General features: G+C 42.1%; 1 protein-coding gene across 1 annotated transcript; it reads right to left on the reverse strand.

Moving 5' to 3' along the window:
• Window positions 1-5,106: 5,106 nt before the first annotated feature.
• On the reverse strand, window positions 5,107-20,252 carry LOC119648452. Its single transcript, XM_038050208.1, has 2 exons — window positions 20,091-20,252; window positions 5,107-6,801 (listed from the first exon to the last, which is right to left on the reverse strand). Exons 1-2 carry the CDS (start codon window positions 20,250-20,252, stop codon window positions 5,107-5,109), a joined length of 1,857 nt encoding a protein of 618 aa, XP_037906136.1.
• Window positions 20,253-20,481: the final 229 nt, after the last annotated feature.

A 20,481-nucleotide genomic window follows, 5' to 3' on the forward strand; every position in this document is an offset into this window, starting at 1 on the left:
GAGCAGGCGACGATTGGCGCGAGATCTTGGGCTGCACATCAATGCAGGCAAGACAAAATATATGGTGGCAACGTCAGCACCGAAGACGATCCAACCAACAACATCAAACCGCACTGGTCAAACAAGAAGAATAAGGATAGGAGAATACAACTTTAACACCGTTGATAATTTCTCCTATCTAGGGTCGAAAATCACAACCGATAACAGCTACGATGATGAAATCCACGCACGATTGTTGGCAGCCAACAGTGTCTATTTCTTCTTCTTTTTCTTCAGCCTTTGTCCCGTTCACAAGCGGGGTCGGCTCGTCGTGATCGGCTTCGCCATTTGGCTCTATCGAATGCCTGATCTGGGTGCAATCTCGAGGCTTTCAAATCCCCATCCAGCGTATCAAGCCACCGTTGCTTAGGTCTGCCTTTTGGTCGTTTACCATCGACTTCGATGTTCAGACCAACCTTTGCAAGTGAATTCTCGTTTGCACGAATTGCGTGACCATACCATCGAAGACGCCTCTCCTTGGGTTCTTAGCAAGAAAAATTGCGTTTAACAGAAGAGTCCTCGGAAGAAGTTTTGGCTCCCTACATAAGGATGCACCATTCTATAGCCTACATAACGCCGAAACTATGAGCGATATGATGACCGTCAGGTTGTGGATAAAATCCGGCTCAATAGGTTACGGTGGGCGGGTCACTTAATCCGTATGGATGAGGATGATCCCGCCCGGAAAGTCTATAAGGGTAATATCTATGGTAGAAAAGAAGACGAGGCAGACCCTGCCTAAGATGGAGCGATGGCGTAGGTCAGGACGCCAGATAGCTTTTAGGGATATCAAATTGGTGGACCTCGATGCAAAACGGGTATGTCTGGAGTTCCATATTAAGGCATGCCTAGTTGATGACGAAGAGTCATAAGATCATCAGTTGAAATTTTTAGAAGCCCTGCCGGCTGAACTACCACCTGGAAAAGCCAGAGATAAGCGCAGGCACTGTCTGCAGATATCCTGAGCTAATATCCGGTTGCCGTCTCATACCATGAAGATTTTGAACGCAGCCTCCGCAACCGTATTCGCGACATCGTTCAAATAACCGTGAATTTGGAAGTATAGAAATAAGAGGTTAGCTATTGTCTCCTATTTGTAGTCTAGCCTAAAATTGATAGATCAATAGCTTCGGTAGCTTTGTACTGATGTAACGGGTAAGTTGCTCCCGGACTATGTACCTACACTGAAAAGTAAAAATTATAGTTTGGAGTGAGCTACTGGTCTATAAATTTTAAACTATAAAAATGTTGACGCAATACACGCTGCGTTGTTACTCATGGAAAAACATCGTAAGAATCATCGCCCTCTGCTCAGAAATGGAATCATCGGCTCATGCAGATTGAATCTGAATAAAATTTTCTACGGCTGGCATGAATCAACCAATGGCACTGATCTACCCGAAACTGAACGAGTTAAATATCTCGAATCAAAGCTATCGTGGTGAATTACGTTTTGTAATTGCTTTACGCATTAGCGCAACTTGGATAAAGTGGCGTTCCACAGAAGGGATTCTTTATGATCGACATATCAATGAACGTCTCAAATCTAAAATTTAACACAGTGTCGCCCTCTATGGCTTTGAGTGTTGGCCGATTATAAAAGACAATGAACAGCGCCCTGCCGTAAATGGGACGCAAATGTCGCTTTGAACCAGTGGCGTGAAACGCCACGAATATATCTGAAATGAGGGTGTCCGCGCTTGATATGCGGTTGTACCGATAGAGACAAAATTGCGAGAAAGGCGCCTTCGAGGGTATAGCCATGTAATTTGTGCTGGCGAGAATTTACTTGCCAAGATTGGTATGAACATCGAACCAGTCAAGACAGACCGACCGCGCTTCTGAACGAAGCAAAGGTTAAAGAAGAAGAAGATGGTTAAAACACTTGAAAGCAGGAAGCAATCTAGGATTCCGCCCGCTATAATCATCAAATCAGATGCAGAAGTCCTTCAACTTGCTAAAGATGCCGTAATATTCGTAATAAAGATGAAGCATCAACAAAAGATTTTTACAATCGCATGAAGAAAAAATCATTGCTACGACCGGGGCGAAGTAGGTCCCCAGTCGCAGAACGACTTGTGTAAAACAAAATCTTAATAAAATCGATTCGTCTTTTTTCCCCGAAGGTGAACATCTTCAAAAAGCACTGCTACACATGCGCCAGCGTATGGTATTTTTACCCGGTAAAACCACCCCCTAATTCTATGCCCTAATTATATTCCCGTGTAACTGTTCCTCCCAATGTCTCCTCCAGTATCTTCCTTTCCTCTGCGGATCTGGGAAATGGAAGAAAAATTGCTCTGGATTCTCCGGAATACCGCCGCAGCTGGAACAGCTGTGAGCGCTATCCAATTTAAACCTATAAAAGTATTTACGATATCCGCCATGTTCCGTGAGAAACTGCATGAAATCATAGTTTATCTCTACCGGAAATTAATCTATAAGTCTATCGACCCTTTTCTGTTAGTTTCCAGCACTGTTGCCCTTTCTTCGGCTTTTTTCACGTCACGATCAGAGAAAGAATCGGGGTCATCATAGATGCGTGTCATGTGCATATGATATGTAATGAAGTTGCAAGATGGGCGTGCGAGTATTCGGAGCGAGGAAATACGGGAAATTCATTCTCGCCTTACGCTAGTTTGCTTGGAGGCAGTACTTTCTTATTGCTTCGCATTTTTTCGGCGAGGACTTTCCAAATAGTAACAGGCCACAACACTGCCACCTGCCTACCTAGCTACCTTGCCATCCTCCGGCGATTAGATCTTCTCTGAGACCATGAGAAAAAACATAAACAAAGCTGCTTTGGAATTGGGTGGGGGAAATACTCCTTCCGCCATGCACGATTCGAATGTATTCCCAAACTACTTGGATCTGATCTTAACAGCCAACTTCAGGGCTTTTCCGGAATACCTTGTTATCCCCAATACGTCTAGATCTCTCATAGTTCCTCCTCGGTCACCCCGGGGTTTGAAAAGACGTCCTGTTGAACCGTTGGCTGAGGTCCACGTTCTTCCAGTTCCAGTTTCACGACTAGTTTGGGTTACTACTGCGGTGGAACTTTCACCGCTGCAATTTAGAGACGCATGTCTCAATTACCCGCTGCCTCATTTTTCCAACGCCATTCCGTTCGGGTCATAATCTCCTTCTAAGGCCGCCAGAAATATTTCTTCCCAGAAAGCTCCAGCCAGTTATCCTGATTTTTCACTGGAGTTACTCATTCCATTGTCGCCTCCTGCGTTTCTGATGTCAAGGAAGATGGCCTGGTGGGCACTGTAGGTGTTGTGTTCACTGACTCACAGATCGACGATTGAGTCTGGCTCGATATCTAGCTCTGGAAAGGTTTAGAGTAGAATTCTGCCCCTGGTGTTTGTCACTCGACCTCCCCAGTCCAAGGCCTACGCGTTGAAATTGCCGTCAACAATTTTGAAGCTTTGGTCCTTGGCGTGAAACACCAAGTCGTATTATACCTCCTCATGTTGCGCTAATGTTGCACTAGGAGGAGTCTAACAGCTGTAGACATTGACGCATTGGAGTTTTGCATTTACAAATCCGGCTTCCATTATTTCTTGATTGGCTTGTCGTCCGCATGCCCATATCGCCGCGTTTCTCAATGATTCTTCTATCTACGTACCACCACCGTAATATTAGTAGGATTCATAGATGACCGCCACGTCCACATTCGACTCTCGAATGGTTTGCGGGAGGAAATCTTAAGCTGCGTCGCTGTGGTAGAGGTTGCATTGTACCAACCTCATTTAGTCATACGATTCGGTTCCCTCTTATATGCTGAACACCTGCGACCAACTCCCCTTTCCCTTTGCATATCATGCATACTTCCTGCACCTTGTCGGTCTATCGTGCTCACTAGTACACACTGCTGAAAAGCAACCAAAATCGAGGTATCTAAAGCATCTTCTTGCTCCGTAAATCGGCAGACGAAGTAACCTATTCTTAGTTTGCCCACGGTATACATTTTAACCTCTGATTCAACTCGCAAGCTAATAATAGCGTTCCGTGTACAACCATACGCGTCTTCATCCTCCTTATACCCTTCTTTCCTTAGTGCAGCACTGATATCCTCTCGTGATGTGATCTCGTCCAGGTCTTTGCACTCAATTGCTATCTGTTGCTTTCGAGCTTTCACTTCTGCTTGCTCACCTAGCACCCTTTCTACCGGGCCGCAAAAACTATAAGCTATCTTTTGGTCCAGATCCCCCTTCTGCCCGAAACGACGTACACAGCCGCCCACAGCTGTCAATTTCGGATCGGCTTCGACTTTCCGCAGGATATTGGCTTAAGACATATCTCCTTTCTGAGAAATAATGATTATTTGCGGATGATCCTTATTTTTCTCCTTCTGCCGCTTTTTGCCGCCCACCTTTGTTCATTCTGTGGGATTATGAGCCGTGGATTCTTTCCCTTTCGTAAAAGTTGGGCTCGTATTGGAAGAACTATCCAGAACTTTCGCCGGCTCAGTTTTCTTTGGCGAAAAGACTTCTTCCTTCTTGGCCACTTGCTAGGTACCAAGAGGTCGCTTATTCCGTCACCAAGGGAAGCACCTGATGGGGGATTTGGTAACTCCACACAGGACTATTTATAATTGGGATAGGTAAATTATTTCCTACTGCGTTCTCTAGAGGACATTAAGGAATTCAGTGGATAGTGATATCATCCCTCATTCACGTCATGAGTCCCGAAAAATAGTAAAGTCACCCTATAAATAAATACCAATCTTGTGGAGAGTTAGCTACTAACCCTCGCCAACTGCAGCAATTTTTTTTTACCTGAAATTGGCTTAAAAACTTTAAGAGAATTGTGAGTTCCAACACCAGTTAGCCAGTATAACTGGTGGCGGAACTGCTTTGTTATCCCGAAAACAAAATAAAAATGATCCACTTCCGCGGAAATTGAACTGTGAAGATATGAAAACTGTTGTAGATATTATAATAAAATCAGGTAGATATAAAATAAAACGAAATATTTTCATAAAAATAATTCTAATCATCGTCCTGAAAATAAAATTATCCTTAAACAAGTAATTCCAAGTGGAAGAATTCGTGAATAACATCAAATTGGATCTGGGCCTATTGTCAATGCGTCGTTGTACTGAAATTTTATCATTGATTCCTTGGGGACCTGAAAGCTATGCTTGTTATGTACAGCACCTTCTCCGGGATTTGGTGAATTTCTCACGCTTCCATTGCCTTGATTTCCCCGAGCAGACTGGAAATTGAAAAAGGCTTCACTGGGATTTGTTGTCCCTCGGTTATATAGAGGACTCTCCGTGGAAAAGGAAGGTTTCACCGCCTTAGCTACTAGTTGGGTATCCATTTTTGCTATAGTTTCATTCAACGCGTAACTTCGAGAAAGATAATTGTCACTATTAATCTGATGCTGCCGGGGCTTCTTCTTTGGATAAAGATTCAAGTGCACCATAATTTGGCTAGGATTGTTTGGTGAGTTGTCTTCAGGCTTGCGCACTTTATTCGGAATTTGTGGAAATATTTGTTCTTCTTGGTTATTTAAGACCAGATTTTCATGGAACTGTGGAGGTTGAGGGTATTTTTGATGCTGTAGCTGTGAGAACTGCAGCGAGTTGTAATATGAATTGTCTAACGGATAAGAATAAGGGAGATTATTAACAGCACGAGGACCCGGTGGAAGAGCGAAATAAGGCCGACGAGGCTTTACTCGATAGGGACGCTGGTTTGTGGTTTGTGACGGTCGTTCATTTTCGTTCATAGGGTAGATGTCCAACATCAAACTGAAAGGTTTATGGTTAGGCTCTGATGTGCTGATGCGGGAATTTCTCTGCTGCCTCTGACGGCTCTCGTTCGTTGCTATGATTTGTTGGTAGAGGCTCTCCCCAAAATTCTCTACTTCTGGCTTATAATACTGTTTTCCCCGGTTTACTTTCCAGTGGCCGCTCGGCCTCATAAATTTGAACTGATTCACGGCAAGCATGTTAACTTCACCCGGCGAGCGAGGTTTGTATGAATTAAGAGGATCGGGATAATACTGAGAATTCAATTTAGTCGCTTGTACCCAATTATTTCTTCGTCTCATGAGCCTCTTTATCATATTACCCATACCCTTTCCTCGGGGATGTCTATATCTGCCTGCTATTTTTATTCCCGCGGCTGATTCGTCCTCTCGACCTTCAGAACTTGTAGTTTGTCTTAGAATATCCTGAATATTATTCACAGGCTTCCCCATTGTTCTTGCCAAATCTTCACTGCAATTACATTTTTGAAGCTCATGGGCACCAAAGTTTTGTGGAATGTAGTTGAAAGGTCTTGGCTGATCCTCATCATCATAATCAATTTGTCTTCTCCATGTTGGCATTTTCTTGAAGTCGGGTGGTCGTGGAATCTGATTACGTATGGTTGGCGTAATTACTTCTGTTGTAACATGCCCAGGCTGAGGGTATGATCGCATGTTTTGGTAATTATTGATCGAATATGGAATTGGCTGAGCATCTTCTCGCTCCAGCAAGTACTCGACTTCTTTCATCGGCACAACTTTTAGCGGATATTTGCTGTCGTTACTCATGGTAGGAGTTGCAGTTATCATTATCTGAGGTCGCTTGAGGGGTCGATGAATAGGGGGAAGTTGAGTTGACATTTGATTTGCTGACTCCGACACATTCACATTCAGCGTTACCGATAATACTTGACTTTCGCCGTTTTTGGAAATCTCGTTATACATTGCATTTTCCTCAAGTGGCTGTTTGGATGTAGCCACAACAGACGCCAAGGTGATCTGAAAATAAAAGATGTAAAACATTAAAGAGACTAAAAATGGAAATATCCAAAAAGAAGTAATATAATGAATGTTGTCTATCAATTCAATTCATTCAATCAGAATCTGCTAATGCACTACAAAAATATCCTAATGAGATTGGCCTAAGACTATTTATGCGGTTTTGAGATAAACTCGAATATGATATTTGCATAGCATGCGCGTCCCAAGCCCAGGTAAAGGAGGAGGGTTTATGGCAACGTACTGACATCCGGGAAACGGATAAAAAAGTATAGCTGGAGTTATCCCGGTGTGCTAAATCCTACCTTATCCCTCTTGGTGACCGATGCCGCGGTAAGCCGGCCAAGAAAATGTATTCAGCGTCGTTAAAAACAAAATGATCGTATTGAGTGTTAATCCTCGGAGCATTCTCCTCAGTCAACGCTGCAGGACGGGCCCCGGATTTGCCGAGAAATGGGCAAGGGTTCTTCGCGCATGCTAAATATTGGCACCGTTACTGGAAAGACCGACGAACTCCAAGAGCCCTAAGGAAGAGGCACATTGATATCTGTGTTCTACATGAAACCCGGTGGTCTAGCGCTAAAAGCTGTAACTTAGGACACAAACATTGGAAAAATGGCTATAAACTCTTTCATTTTGGTAGCCCAAACACTCAATAAGGTGTTGACATTGGCATCTCAGACGTTTTTCGTGACCTCATGAAAAACTTGAACGATTTGACAACCGATTGATGAAGCTCGCCGTAATATCAGCTGATCGCACTACTCACTTCTTAATTGCATACGCTCAAAAGATAGGTCGACCTGATGTCGAGAAGGATACCTTCTGGCAACTTCTCGATGCAAAAGGCTGTACTGTGCCCGTTGATGACTAAATCATCATTGCAGCCGACCTTAATTATCATGTGGGTGAAAAGGCAGATGGCAAGAGTATGAATTGAACCACCGATAAAACAGCGAGAGGAATGCACTGGCCCGCAGCACATTAAAAATGGTGGCGACTTCGTGAGAAGAAAGAAGAAATAATCTGACTTACCCGATTACTAACCATTACAAATGTGGAAAAATCGTTGTTCCAAATTAAAGAAACGATCCAAAAAGCGACCTATGCGGGGTCACCAAGTAACCGGTTTCTCAACCGAGATACTTGGCTTTGGAATAACGATGTTGAAATGTAGGTCCATGAAAGAAACGCCTCTACCGCAAGTTTCTCAACGATAAAACGCTGACTCATTGGCAAATTTACAAGAACGCCAACCGGTAAGCAAAGAGAACGATCGTTGTTATTGAAGCTCACCATTAAAAATATCTTTACAATAAACTGGTCACCAGCGATAACAAGAGAGATCTATATCGACTTGACAAAAGCCGATACGAACACACACAGGATAACGAATACTTTTGTTGCGTTAATAACAAGAACGGAAATTCGCTTACCGACCGAGGCGCACAACGGTTGATTACGAGAACGTTTCGAACAGATTTCAATGAAGGATTTGTTCATCCTTCACTTCATTGTTGACATTTGGACCAATTCCACCCATCAGAGTGACTATAAACGAGAAAATAATAAAATGAGTGAAATCGGGAAAGGCCGCTGGACATGACGACATCGCATCTAAGCTCTGGAATGCAAAGACTGGAACCCAATAATATGGCTCAGTGAATTCTTCAATCGGATTATTCAGGAAGGTAGAACACCATCCGACTGGCAAGAATATACCACAGTTCCAGCATGGAAAAAGAAATGTAGTCCAACAGAATGTTCAAGTTACTGTCCGATACGGTTGCTGTCAATGTATTAAGCAAATCTGAAATTTACAGCAATGTCGTCAGCCCTGTTACCTTCTATGGTTTTGAGTGTTGGCTGACCATTAAAGACAATGAACGGCGTCTTATCGTAATGGATATGAAGATCTTGCGTTGGGCTATTGGCGTGATACGCCTTGATCATATCCGAAATGAAGATGACCACGAACGATGTGGGGTTATACCAAACGTGGAAAAATTGCGAGAAACGCGGTATAGTATAGTGGTACGTTCCTGTAATTCGCGCTAACACGAATTCACTTGCCATCGAAGTCGATGGTAAACGACCAAAAGGCTGGTCGAAACAACGGAGCTCAATACGCTCGATGGTGGTTTGAAGACGTCGCGACTACATCCAGATCAGACCTTTGGTAAAATAAAATGGCGCAACCAATCCGACCCCACTTGCGAACAGGATAAAGGCTGAAAAAAAGAACAATATATAACCATATTATTTATTTTTAGTATATTTTTTAAAAATTCACTAGAAACCCCCTTAAGTTTCTTCTAGAATCATCAAGTTTCGGAGTAATATTCGATATAATATGGAGCTACTACCAAGTTTAGTGGGAATCGCATTATCACTAACAATAAGTCAAAATTATCTTTTTCTGTGCAAATTTAATGCAATCTGATAGTGAAAACCAGTATCAAAATAACATCAATAGTTTGACATATTAAGTGGAAAAACATTACGAGTTAGCTGCAAATGTGGCAAATGTAAGCTCACATATTCTTACATATTTAAGAAACACAGTTTCATACTTGAACCGCCCAGCTTCCGGGAGTCCTCCATATGGGTGTAAATTTTTTTCTTCACTGAATGTTGTCATGTGGGGTATCAGATAAAAGTCTCGATTAGTACTTTGCGATGACTCACAGATGTGAAGCAAAAGGGGAGTGTGGGGGAGATAATTTTTTTTTCTGATCCCTTTCTCAAAAGCTACTCAAACGAAAATTTGAGTGCTTCAAAATACAATAATCCCGATATATGTTTAAATAGAGTTAAAAACAGTATATCACAGTATTTTAGAAATTTAGTTCATTCTAAAATCACTAAACTTTGCAGTAACGTAGGCTATAAAAAAAGCATGATACTACTACTAAGTTCGGTGAAAACCGTACTGTTACAAAAGTGTAGTTGGCCAAAGTTGTTAGTTTTATGCAAATTTACTGCAATCTAGGACCTTGAACGTCAATAACATTCTAAACTGAATAGTCTGATAAAGTCTATGCATACATATATATTACGAGTAAGGTACAAAAGGGGCAAATGTCCCTTCAAATATTGCTATATAAGAAAAACCTTTCACACCTGATGCGCCGAGATATATCATTTTTAATGACCCTATACTACAATTTCATTCTTCTTCAGTTTCCTGAGCCGTTGTTCCATTCAGAAGTGGGGTCGGCTCATCCTTTTTAATTGCACGATTTAGCGCTGCCAAATGCCGGGGCACAGTCGCGAAGTTTTCAAATCACTTTACAGCGTATTAACCTACCATTGTCTCGGCTGTCTTTCTACGCTTTTCCATTTCATAGTATTGAAGACGTCTCTCTTGCAGTTATCCTCATTTCGGATGTAATCAAAGCGTGTCACGCCACTAGTCCCACGCAACATCGTCTCCATTGCTGCGAGAATTATCTTTCATAGTCCACCGACGGACGGACAACATTACGGTAGATTACAGATTTTAGATGTTTGTTGATACGTCAATCACAAACAAGTCGAGAAACTGGAAGCTGGACGCTTCAGGTACGAAAGGTTTTGTGTATTTCTTAGTACGTAGCATGTAATATATCCATATATTATGTGAGAGTATCCACTTTCGGGTGATATTGACATTCACAGTCTTCAATTGTCAATGAAGCAACAAATTTGAGGCATTATAACTTTGTTAGTAATAGTGCGATTTCCACCAAACTTGGTAAGATCATGCTCTATATTATAGCCTACATCACTGCGAAATTGCATGGTACTAGGATGAACTTAAGGGGGGTTTCTAACCAATTACAAAAAATTGTAGTAATATACTATTATTAACTTTATTTAAACAGATATCGGCATGGAAGGTATTTCGGAGCCCAGGCACCATATAGTGGCAGCTTGCTGATTTTTTTCAGATTTTTCGGTTTAGTAGTTTCTGAGAATGGCCCCCTTAAAGAAGTGATCACTTTCAACCTCGCGCTCCCGACCCTTCCAACGAATGTAAAAACTAAGATCGGCTTTGGAAAGTACTAATCAAGACCTTTAATTTGATACCCCACATGACTACATTTGATGAAAAAACATTTTACACCCCCCTTTTGCATGTATGGGGAGCCCCCCTTAAATTCGACGTAAAAGGATGTAATTCACTGTATGCGTGAGCGTTCACAGTTCCCACCTTTCTACCAAATTTGGTGTCAATCGCTATAACCGTCTCCAAGAAAAATGTGTGTGACGGACAGACAGACAGACAGACTGTGAAAAGCAAGGTTTGCAATTTAATAGTACAGTTCTCCATTGACTGGTAGCATTGGTCCGAGATATTTAAATCGCTCTGCTTTGAGCTCTATTACTGCTACTGAGAGTTACAGTGCCTGTTTCATGGGAATCGGTGGACAAAAATTCAAGTTTATTCAGGTTCAAATTTGAAGCCACCTAAAACAAAACCTTATTAAAATCGGATTTCTGTCTGCCTGCCACACGCGCATACAGTGACTTGCATCGTTCTACGTCAAATTTAATATTTTAAGATTAACATTAATATTTTTTTTACACCAAATGTAGTCGTGTGGGGTATCAAATGAGAGGTTTCGGCTATCACTTTCCGAATCCGGTCTTAGTTTCGACAATTGTTGGAAAGGCGGGGAGTACTGGGGGTCGAAATTGATCATTATTTTCAGGGACCTATTTTCGGAAACTACCAAACCGAAAAATCTCAAAAGAAAACAAAGAACTGCTACAATATAGTGCCTAGGCTCCAAAATTCCCTCCATACTGATATGAATTCAAATAAAGTTAATAAGAGTATATAACCATAATTTTTAGCAATTTACTGCAAACAACCCCCCCCCAATGGTACAATATAGGCTATAATATAGAGCATGATCCTACCAAGTTTGGTGGAAATCGCACTATTACTAACAGAGTTATAATAGGTCAAAGTGATAGAAATATAAGCCTCATTAACGTTCACGCCCCTACAGAGGAGACTGCAGAGTTAGAGAAGGATACCTTCTACGAGGCAGTAGAACGAACCCTCGAAGCCTATCCCAGATATCATATGAAAATCATACTTGGGGATTTTAACAGCCAAGTAGGGAAGGAGCCCGTATTCGGGCTCCCATAGCTTACACGAAAAAACAAATGATAACGGACTGCGGATTATTCAATTAGCAGGGTCACACGAAATGGTTGTTGGAAGTACCTGGTTTGCGCGGAAAGCGGTCCATAAACATACGTGGGCCTCTCCCGACGGGACCACTTTCAATCAAATTGACCACGTGTTGATCGAACGCCGCCACCTCTCAGCCTTGATGAATGTCAGAGCATATAGGGGGCCAATATAGACTCGGATCACTATATCGTTGGCATGGTGTTCCGAGCTCGAATAAGAATACCACTTAGAATCCCTTTTGAAAATCAGGTGAGAGTGAACACTGAAGCCATCCACAACACAACCCCCCGCGACACCTATAAGAGGGAAATGGATGTCGCAATAACCGCAGTCAACAGACAACCTGGAGATGAAGCGTCAACAAATGATCTTCACAACCACCTGAAGAACGTTATCATGGATACGGCCACAAACATACTTGACCCCAGTCGCAAAAGGAGTCGGAACGGCTACCGAGTAATGTTGCATTCTCAAAGAAAGCGGGCACGCGCAGGGACTTATCACGAACTCCGTCGAGCGGAGAAGCGACTTTACAGACGGAAAAGGGAAGCCTGGGAGATCCAACAAGTCTGCGAACTGGAAAAGTACAGGGAGCAACCGCACCAGGCGCGCAAGTTTTACCAACAAGTCAGCAGGATGAAGCCTTATACACCTCGATGCTCATCCTGCCGAGACAAAGAGGGAAATCTGATTTCCGACAGAATGGACATATTGGAGCCATGGGTTGAGTACTTTGATGAGCTACTGAACAACCAGAACATCGGCGAGTTGGAGGTCCCGCCAACTGAAGACGACGGACAAATATTGCCACCACCAAGTTTAGGAGAAACAGTCCGTGCAATTCATCGGCTAACAAATCATAAGTCGCCAGGAGCCGATGGAATTACAGCCGAATTGGTTAAATATGGAGGCAGCCAGTTACACCAAGTGGTTCATCAACTTGTGCTCAAGGTATGGGACAGCGAATCAATGCCTGACGATTGAGAACGAGGCATTATCTGTTTCATCCATAAAAAGGGAGATATCACACAGTGCAGCAATTATAGAGATATCACGTTGCTGAATACCATCTATAAGATATTCTCCACTATCTTGCTAGGCCGGATAGCCCCATAAGCCCAGAACATCATTGGCCCATACCAAAGAGGCTTCACTCCAGGCAAATCAGCAACAGATCAGATTTTCTCTGTGTGGCAAGCTATGGAAAAACTGTTGGAATATGGACAACAATTGCACCATCTGTTCATCGACGTTAAAGCCGCTTATGATAGCATAGCCAGGGTAAAACTGTACACGGCCATGAGAGAATTCGGTATCCCGACGAAATTAATAAGACTGACTAGGCTGACCCTGACCAATGTGTGAGACCAGATAAAAGCAGCAGGATCACTCTGAAGACCATTCGACATCAACAACGGTCTACGACAAGGGGATGCCCTACCATGCGTCCTTTTTAACCTGGCCCTCGAGAAAGTGATCCGTGATGCTAAGGTAAATGCAAGAGGTACGACCCCTTTAAGTGCACCCAACTAATGGCCTATGCTGACGATATCGACATCATTGGAAGAACCACCCGAGACGTACAAACTGCCTTCATCCAGATCGAGCAGGCAACGATTGGCGCGAGATCTCGGGCTGCACATCAATGAAGGCAAGACAAAATATATGGTGGGAACGTCAGCACCGAAGACGAATCAACCATCAACATCAAACCGGACTGGTCAAACACGAAGAAGGATAAGGATAGGAGAATACAACTTTGAGACCGTTGACAATTTCTCCTATCTAGGGCCGAAAATCACAATCGATAAAAGCTACGATGATGAGCCAACGGAGCCTATTTCAGCTTACAAACACTGTTCCGCTCGAAACGTCTCACCATAGGGTGAAAGTTTTTACTGTACAAGACTATGATCTTGCCAGTCCTCATGTATTCCTCGGAAACTTGGGTTCTTAGCAAGAAAAATTGCGAACTCTTGGCCGCGTTCGAGAGAAGAATCCTCCGAAGAATTTTTGGCCCCCTACATGAGGATGGACGTTTCCGTAGCCTACACAATGACGAAATCTATGAGCGATACCATGACCGTTAGGTTGTGGATAAAATCCGGCTCAATAGGTTACCGTGGGCGGGTCACTTAATCCGTATGGATGAGGATGATCCCACCCGGAAAGTCTATAAGGGCAATATCTATGGTAGAAAAAGAAGACGAGGCAGACCCTGCCTAAGATGGAACGATGGCGTAGGTCAGGACAGCTGTTAGGGATATCAAATTGGTGGACCTCTGCGCAAAACCGGGATGTCTGGAGTTCCTTATTAAGGCAGGCCTAGACCGGATACCGGTTGTTGGGCCGTTGATGATGATGATAGCTTCCGTGGAAATTTAAGACTTTGAATGTAAGTATGACCCGGAAGTGGATATTCTCACATTATATATGCATATATTACGTGCTATGTACTAATTGGACAAATTTCAACTGAAATATTTTTATAAAAGAAATGCACAAAACCTTTCATACCTGAAGCTGGACGCTTCAGGTTTCCCGACTTATCCAACAATTTGCTAGAGATCAGCTTTGCTATGAGACGCTAGGAAAACATCGTCGCCATAAAACAGTGTATTGAGACCTGGACGTTGAAGTTCTGTGTGACAGTGCCCATAACAAGAACAGAGAGGATTGATGGGAAACCTTGATTACACCGACGACGGCATAAAGCGATTTAAATACACCCGCCACACTCTGAACTTTACTTTTAGGACTTAAACACCTTCTCTAGAGCTAGAAATAAGATGCAAATAAGGCGATACTTCTCACTGTGTTTCTCAATGTTGAATAACTGCGTAGCGTATATTACTTTAGTAATTCCACTATTCTTGACAACCGTTTCTTTTTCGTATTAGAACCATCATGCTTTCTTACCAGCCAGATGATATAAGCAAAAACAGCTTTACGATTTCATACCAGGGCAGAAGCAACTAGTCAGACGCTGGCCCACCTCTGCCCTGGAAGCTTCGTGCAGATATTAAAGGGTATATAATTCGCAAAACATGATATGACTGGGAATTACGCTGCTCCCAGCGCAAAGGTGATTCAGCGTTTGCCCTAGTACGAAGCTATAACCATATAGTGCGAGACCATAAAGCCGTCTTCACTTATACTTTTTTAAGCTTGAGTGCTAAGCCCGAACGAAGGGGAGTGGGGACCAAAAAAAAAACGGTGAGGGACTTGTTCTCTATTTGGGCCAGTAGGACACTAAGTGGATGCGGACTTAGGATCCCTCAATTCTTAAACAGAAAAAGCAATCAGATTTTGTTCTACCTTCGTCAATAACCCGGCTGAAGAACTGTATGAGGCACAGTGCTAGCTGATTAGTCTTGGCTTTCTAGGGGTCATATGCAATCACGTCAGGTCCTGTTGTTTTTTGCGTTTTCATCCGTTTTATTGCTTCCTCGATTTCAGTCGCGTTAACAAGTGGAATTGCTCCAAATGTCCGCAGTGTTTGTAGAAGTGAAGCATGAACAAATTCTTCCGTTGAAATCTGATCGAAATGTTCTCGCCACTTATCCGTCACGGCTCTCACGTTGGTAAGCAAAGTATCGTTCTAGTCATTAACGCAACAGAATTCTTCGATCTCACTTGCCATCCTGATGGTCCAGTTTATCGTAAAGATCTTTGTAATGGACTGCACGAGTGACAGCGATCGCTTTCTTTGCTTCCCGGTTGGCATCCTTGTAAATTTTTTTAATTGGCCAGCATTTTATCGTTGATTATGAGACGTTTCTTTTCATCAACCTTCATTTCAACATTGTCTTTCCAAAGCCAAGTATCTGGATTGTTGAACCACTTACCTGCTTTTATGTGTTTAACTTGGTTTCACGACTTTTCTACATTCGCAATGGTTGGTAACCGCGTAAATCAAGTAATTTCTCCTTTCTTTTTTTTTCTCACGAAATTATCACCATTTAATAAGTGGCTATCCAGTGCGTTCCACATGCAGTTTCATCGGTTGCTTGATTCGCAAGATGGCAATCAATGGTCAATATTGAGATTTGGTATTTTCATAGGGAATGGCTTAGCGGTCAGTGATGGGGATAAAATATCTGCGTCTTGTGAGAATGTACTCGCTTTGCGTACTATAAAATGTAGGAAGATAAGACAGCTTTGTGCTAAATCATGTATTCACAAGTACAATGTCACGCCGTTCGTGCGTCAAGAACTTTTACCCATTTCTCAACAGGACCGGGGCCCATCTAGTCGCGTCGACTGAGGTAAACGCGCTAGGATTTCTTCGAGCCTTAGGATATTTCAACAAGGTCATTCTGTTTTTTGATGTCATTGAAGGCTTTTTTTTTGGTCGGCCTCCCTTGCTGACAGCAAGGGAGGTTAGGTAGTATTTAGAAAAGTGGAGTACCTCCAACTATGTGTAAAACAAAAGCTTATTAAAATCGATACACTGTCTGTATGTCCGTCACATGCACTTTTCTCCAAAACCGCTAAACCGTTCCAAATGAAGTGTGGTGAACATATGGGAACTAACGCATAAATATACGGGGAGTATTGGGAGGGATTCCTCATGCATGCAAAGGAGGGATGTAAAAAATTTTTTCATCGTATAGAAGTATCAAATGAAGGTACTTTCCCAATCTGATATTAGTATTGAGGTGAATTGTAAACTGAGCGAGTAAAGAGTGAAAATGTGCACGCGAGATAGGACTCATTTTCGGAAACTACCCAACCTAAAAATCAGGATGGTGCTCTTATACGGCCTTAAAATACGTTTACCTTACCTTAAGATATGTTAAAATCTAGAAGATAATATCTTTATTACACAGGCCAAATTTCATGAAAATCCGGTCATTAACGCCTATGTTATAGCAGTTCAAACTTCGCGCGAATTTACTGCATCTAAAGCAATGCAAATAAGATGATGACATCAAAATTTCCATTCGAGTGAAATACTAAAGTTCCATATATGGAGTAGTTACTTCTCCCCAGCCCTCTCACCCTTTACTGCTATCAGGTGAGACCTTTTTCTAGGTTTTGTTAATGAAAAAATAGATTCAATGTCTGTCATATGCACTTTTCTCAAAAATGGTAATACCGATTGACACGAAATTTGGTGAAAAGGTTGCCACTGTAAAGCCCTAGACATTCACTGAGTTACATCTTTCTACGTTGAAATTTACGGGGGGGGGGGGGGGGGGTGCTCATACATGCAAAAGCGGGGTGCACAATTTTTCTGTCATGTCTTAGTTTTGAAATTCCTTAGAAATGCGGGGTGTCGAAAGTCATGATTTCTTTAACGGACCCATTCTCAGAAACGACCTATCCGAAAAATCTGAAAAAAATATATACGGTGTCCACGTATCGAAATACTCTTCACATCGATATCTGCTTAAATTAAGTTAATATTAACATATAATTATATTGTAGGGCAAACCAAAGAAACAAGAAACCCCTCTTAAATTTATTCCGGAGTTTCAAAAATGCAGTAATATAGACTCCAGTATGAAGCAGATTATCCACAATTAAAGTTGCAACCCAGGGTATGACCAAATATCAACATCACACTAAAATGAGCATTCAGACATGCCAAATGCAAATCATTACGGGCTACGTACAATTGAGATCGTTCTGCTCTCAAATATACTCACACAAGAAGGGAACAAAACCTTTCATAAGCGCCGAGTTTGCGGTTCCCCAACTTGTTTTACCTGTTTTTGGTGAACTTCTTCACATTTGCTAATAATGTTGAAATTCTGGTGCGAAGCGTATTGCATTCGCTATAAGACAATTTTGCGGAACAAATTATGTAGTTACATTTGACATTATATGCAAGTGCGGCTGCCAGAAAATTGTCTCGAGCAATTTATCCAAAAATAGAATGAGGCAAAATGCATGAGGCCACACGGTGAAGCAGGCACAATCAATGTCAGCGGCAGTGACCTGCCCAGAACTGAGCAATTTAAATATTTCGGGTCAAACATCATTCAATGGAGAACTGCGTTATGCTTCACGCATTAAGGCAACCTGAATGAAGTGGCATTCCACAACTGGTGTTCTTTAAAATCAACGTATCAACAAACGCCTCTTACCGCAATTTCGTCCGTCCTGTCGGTCTCTAAGGTGTTGGCCGAATATAAAAGACAATGAACGGAGTTTTGCGGTAATTGAGACGTAGATGTTGTGTTGGACTAGTGGTGTGACACGTTTTGATCACATCGGAAATGAGGATATATGCGATCGATGTGGGGTTGCACCGACCGTGGAAAAACTACGAGCGAGGCGGCCCCGATAGTATGGTCACGTAATTCGCGCTAACATCGAAGTCGATGGTAAGCGACCAAAAGACCGGCCGAAACAACGGTGGTGGTGATAGAATCAAATGGCGAAACCGAACACGACCCTACTTGAGAAAGGGACAAAGGTTGAAGAAAAAGAAGATGCAACGGTGACTGTCACGCACTCAAAGTTTCTCACCGACGGAAACACGAAACCTCCTATACCTGAAGCATCCAGCTTCCGGTTTCCCGATAGTACAAAGTACGTTGCGTCAAACTCTCCTCCTTTACCTTGGCTTGGAACCAACATACTAAATGGCGGAGTTCTGTACTTCACTTTCATTATCACCAAAATTAATGCTGTTGGAATAATAAAAATTGTTTGTAAAAGGTAGTATCTACTTGTTTTTAACACTTAATAAAACCACGCGAAGCCGGTGAATCGAAAGGACGATGTCTAAAAGTAGCATAGCAATAAATGTTATCACATCACGTGCAAAGGAGGCTACAAGACATGTAATATAAACAAGTCGGGAAACCAGAAGCTGGACGCTTCAAGTACGAAAGGTTTTGTGTATTTCTTAGTACGTAGCACATAATATATGCATATATTATGTGAGAATATCCACTTTCGGATGATATTGACATTCATAGTCTTGAATTGGCAAAGAAGCGACAACTTCGTATTATAACTTTGTTAGTAATAGTGCGATTTCCACCAAACTTGGTCAGATTATGCTCTATGCTATACCCCATATTGTTATCGTAGTGCTAGCATGAACTTGAGGGGGGTTTTGCAGCCAATTAATAAAAATTATAGTAATATACTATTATTAACTTTATTTGTACAGATATCAGTATGGAAGGTATTTCGGAGCCCAGGTACCATATAGTGGTAGCCTCCTGATTTTTTTCAGATTTTTCGGTTTGGTAGTTTCTGAGAATAGCCCCCTTAAAGGAATAATCACTTTCAACCCCCCGCACTAGCCACCTTTCCAACAAATGTCAAAACTAAGACCAGGTTCGAAAAGTACTCACCGAGACCTTTAATTTGACACCCCACATGACTATATTTGATGAAAGAAATGTGCACCCCCTTTTGCATGTAGGATGAAACTCACAGTATGCGTGTGCGTTCACAGTTCCCAGCTTTCTACCAAATTTGGTGTTAATCGCTGTAACCGTCTTCGAGAAAAATGTGTGTGACGAACAGACAGACAGACGGACAGACAGTAAACCGATTTTAATAAGGTTTTAAAAACAGGGGACCCCTGGGTTAAATGTGAACCTTACTTGAGAACCAATAGTTCACTGTTGTCTCGTGTGGATCTCCGCAATGCTAAAGCCAGGTTGTTTTGCGCACTAGCATTGAAGCTAATATACGCGGGTTGTGCCTTTACACTATGTCTACTTCAACAAAGAAAAGCGTGTATTCTTGGGAAGCTGTAACGTTTTGGATTGGATATTACCGAAACGAAAATCTATTTTCCTACAAATACTACCCTATCTAACATCGTAATAGAGTTTTACAGAGTTGCAAAGTTCTAATCCATAAATTTCATCCTTTATCGAATTATTAATGTTTGTGAAATTATTAATTAATATTCCTAACGAAATCTCTGTTAGCGTTGTTGTAGTGTATATTCCTGACTTAGGATGCGGGAAATATCAGAAACCATCACAACAGAAGTATGATATCTAATAAAGGGCACAATTTATCAGCGGCAAGTTTTTGTTTCATAGGACTAATCCAGGCAAGCTTGCCCCTTTAAGATACTTCTATTTTTATAGCAGAATTTAGTTGGTACCACACTTACAATGCACAACACAATAGAGATCATGGCGACACCACAAAATACTGGGAAACTGTTTCGTTTTCCTTGTTCTGATGGCACTTTGGAATCCGCACTGTGATACTTATACAAATTGAATTGTTGCAACCAATTAAGCGAGTTCTGTGAAGCACCCAATGTGGTCATACTTTGAACCAACACTATCCGTGGAAAACCGCACTTGAAACGTCTGCAACGGTGTAACTTCCGATCTGGATTGGATGGGAAACAGATCATTTCTTAGTGGAAATCGTGATTTTCATCGAAAATAAGAAATTAAGTATCGCACATGGAATCTTAGAAATCAGAAAAGCATGAAAACTCTAATTACGCGTGCGTAAGCCTCGAAGTTAGTGAAGAAAAATGTAGCTTGAAA

The sequence above is a fragment of the Hermetia illucens genome, chromosome 2 (assembly GCF_905115235.1).
Source record: "Hermetia illucens chromosome 2, iHerIll2.2.curated.20191125, whole genome shotgun sequence".
NCBI lineage: Eukaryota > Metazoa > Arthropoda > Insecta > Diptera > Stratiomyidae > Hermetia > Hermetia illucens.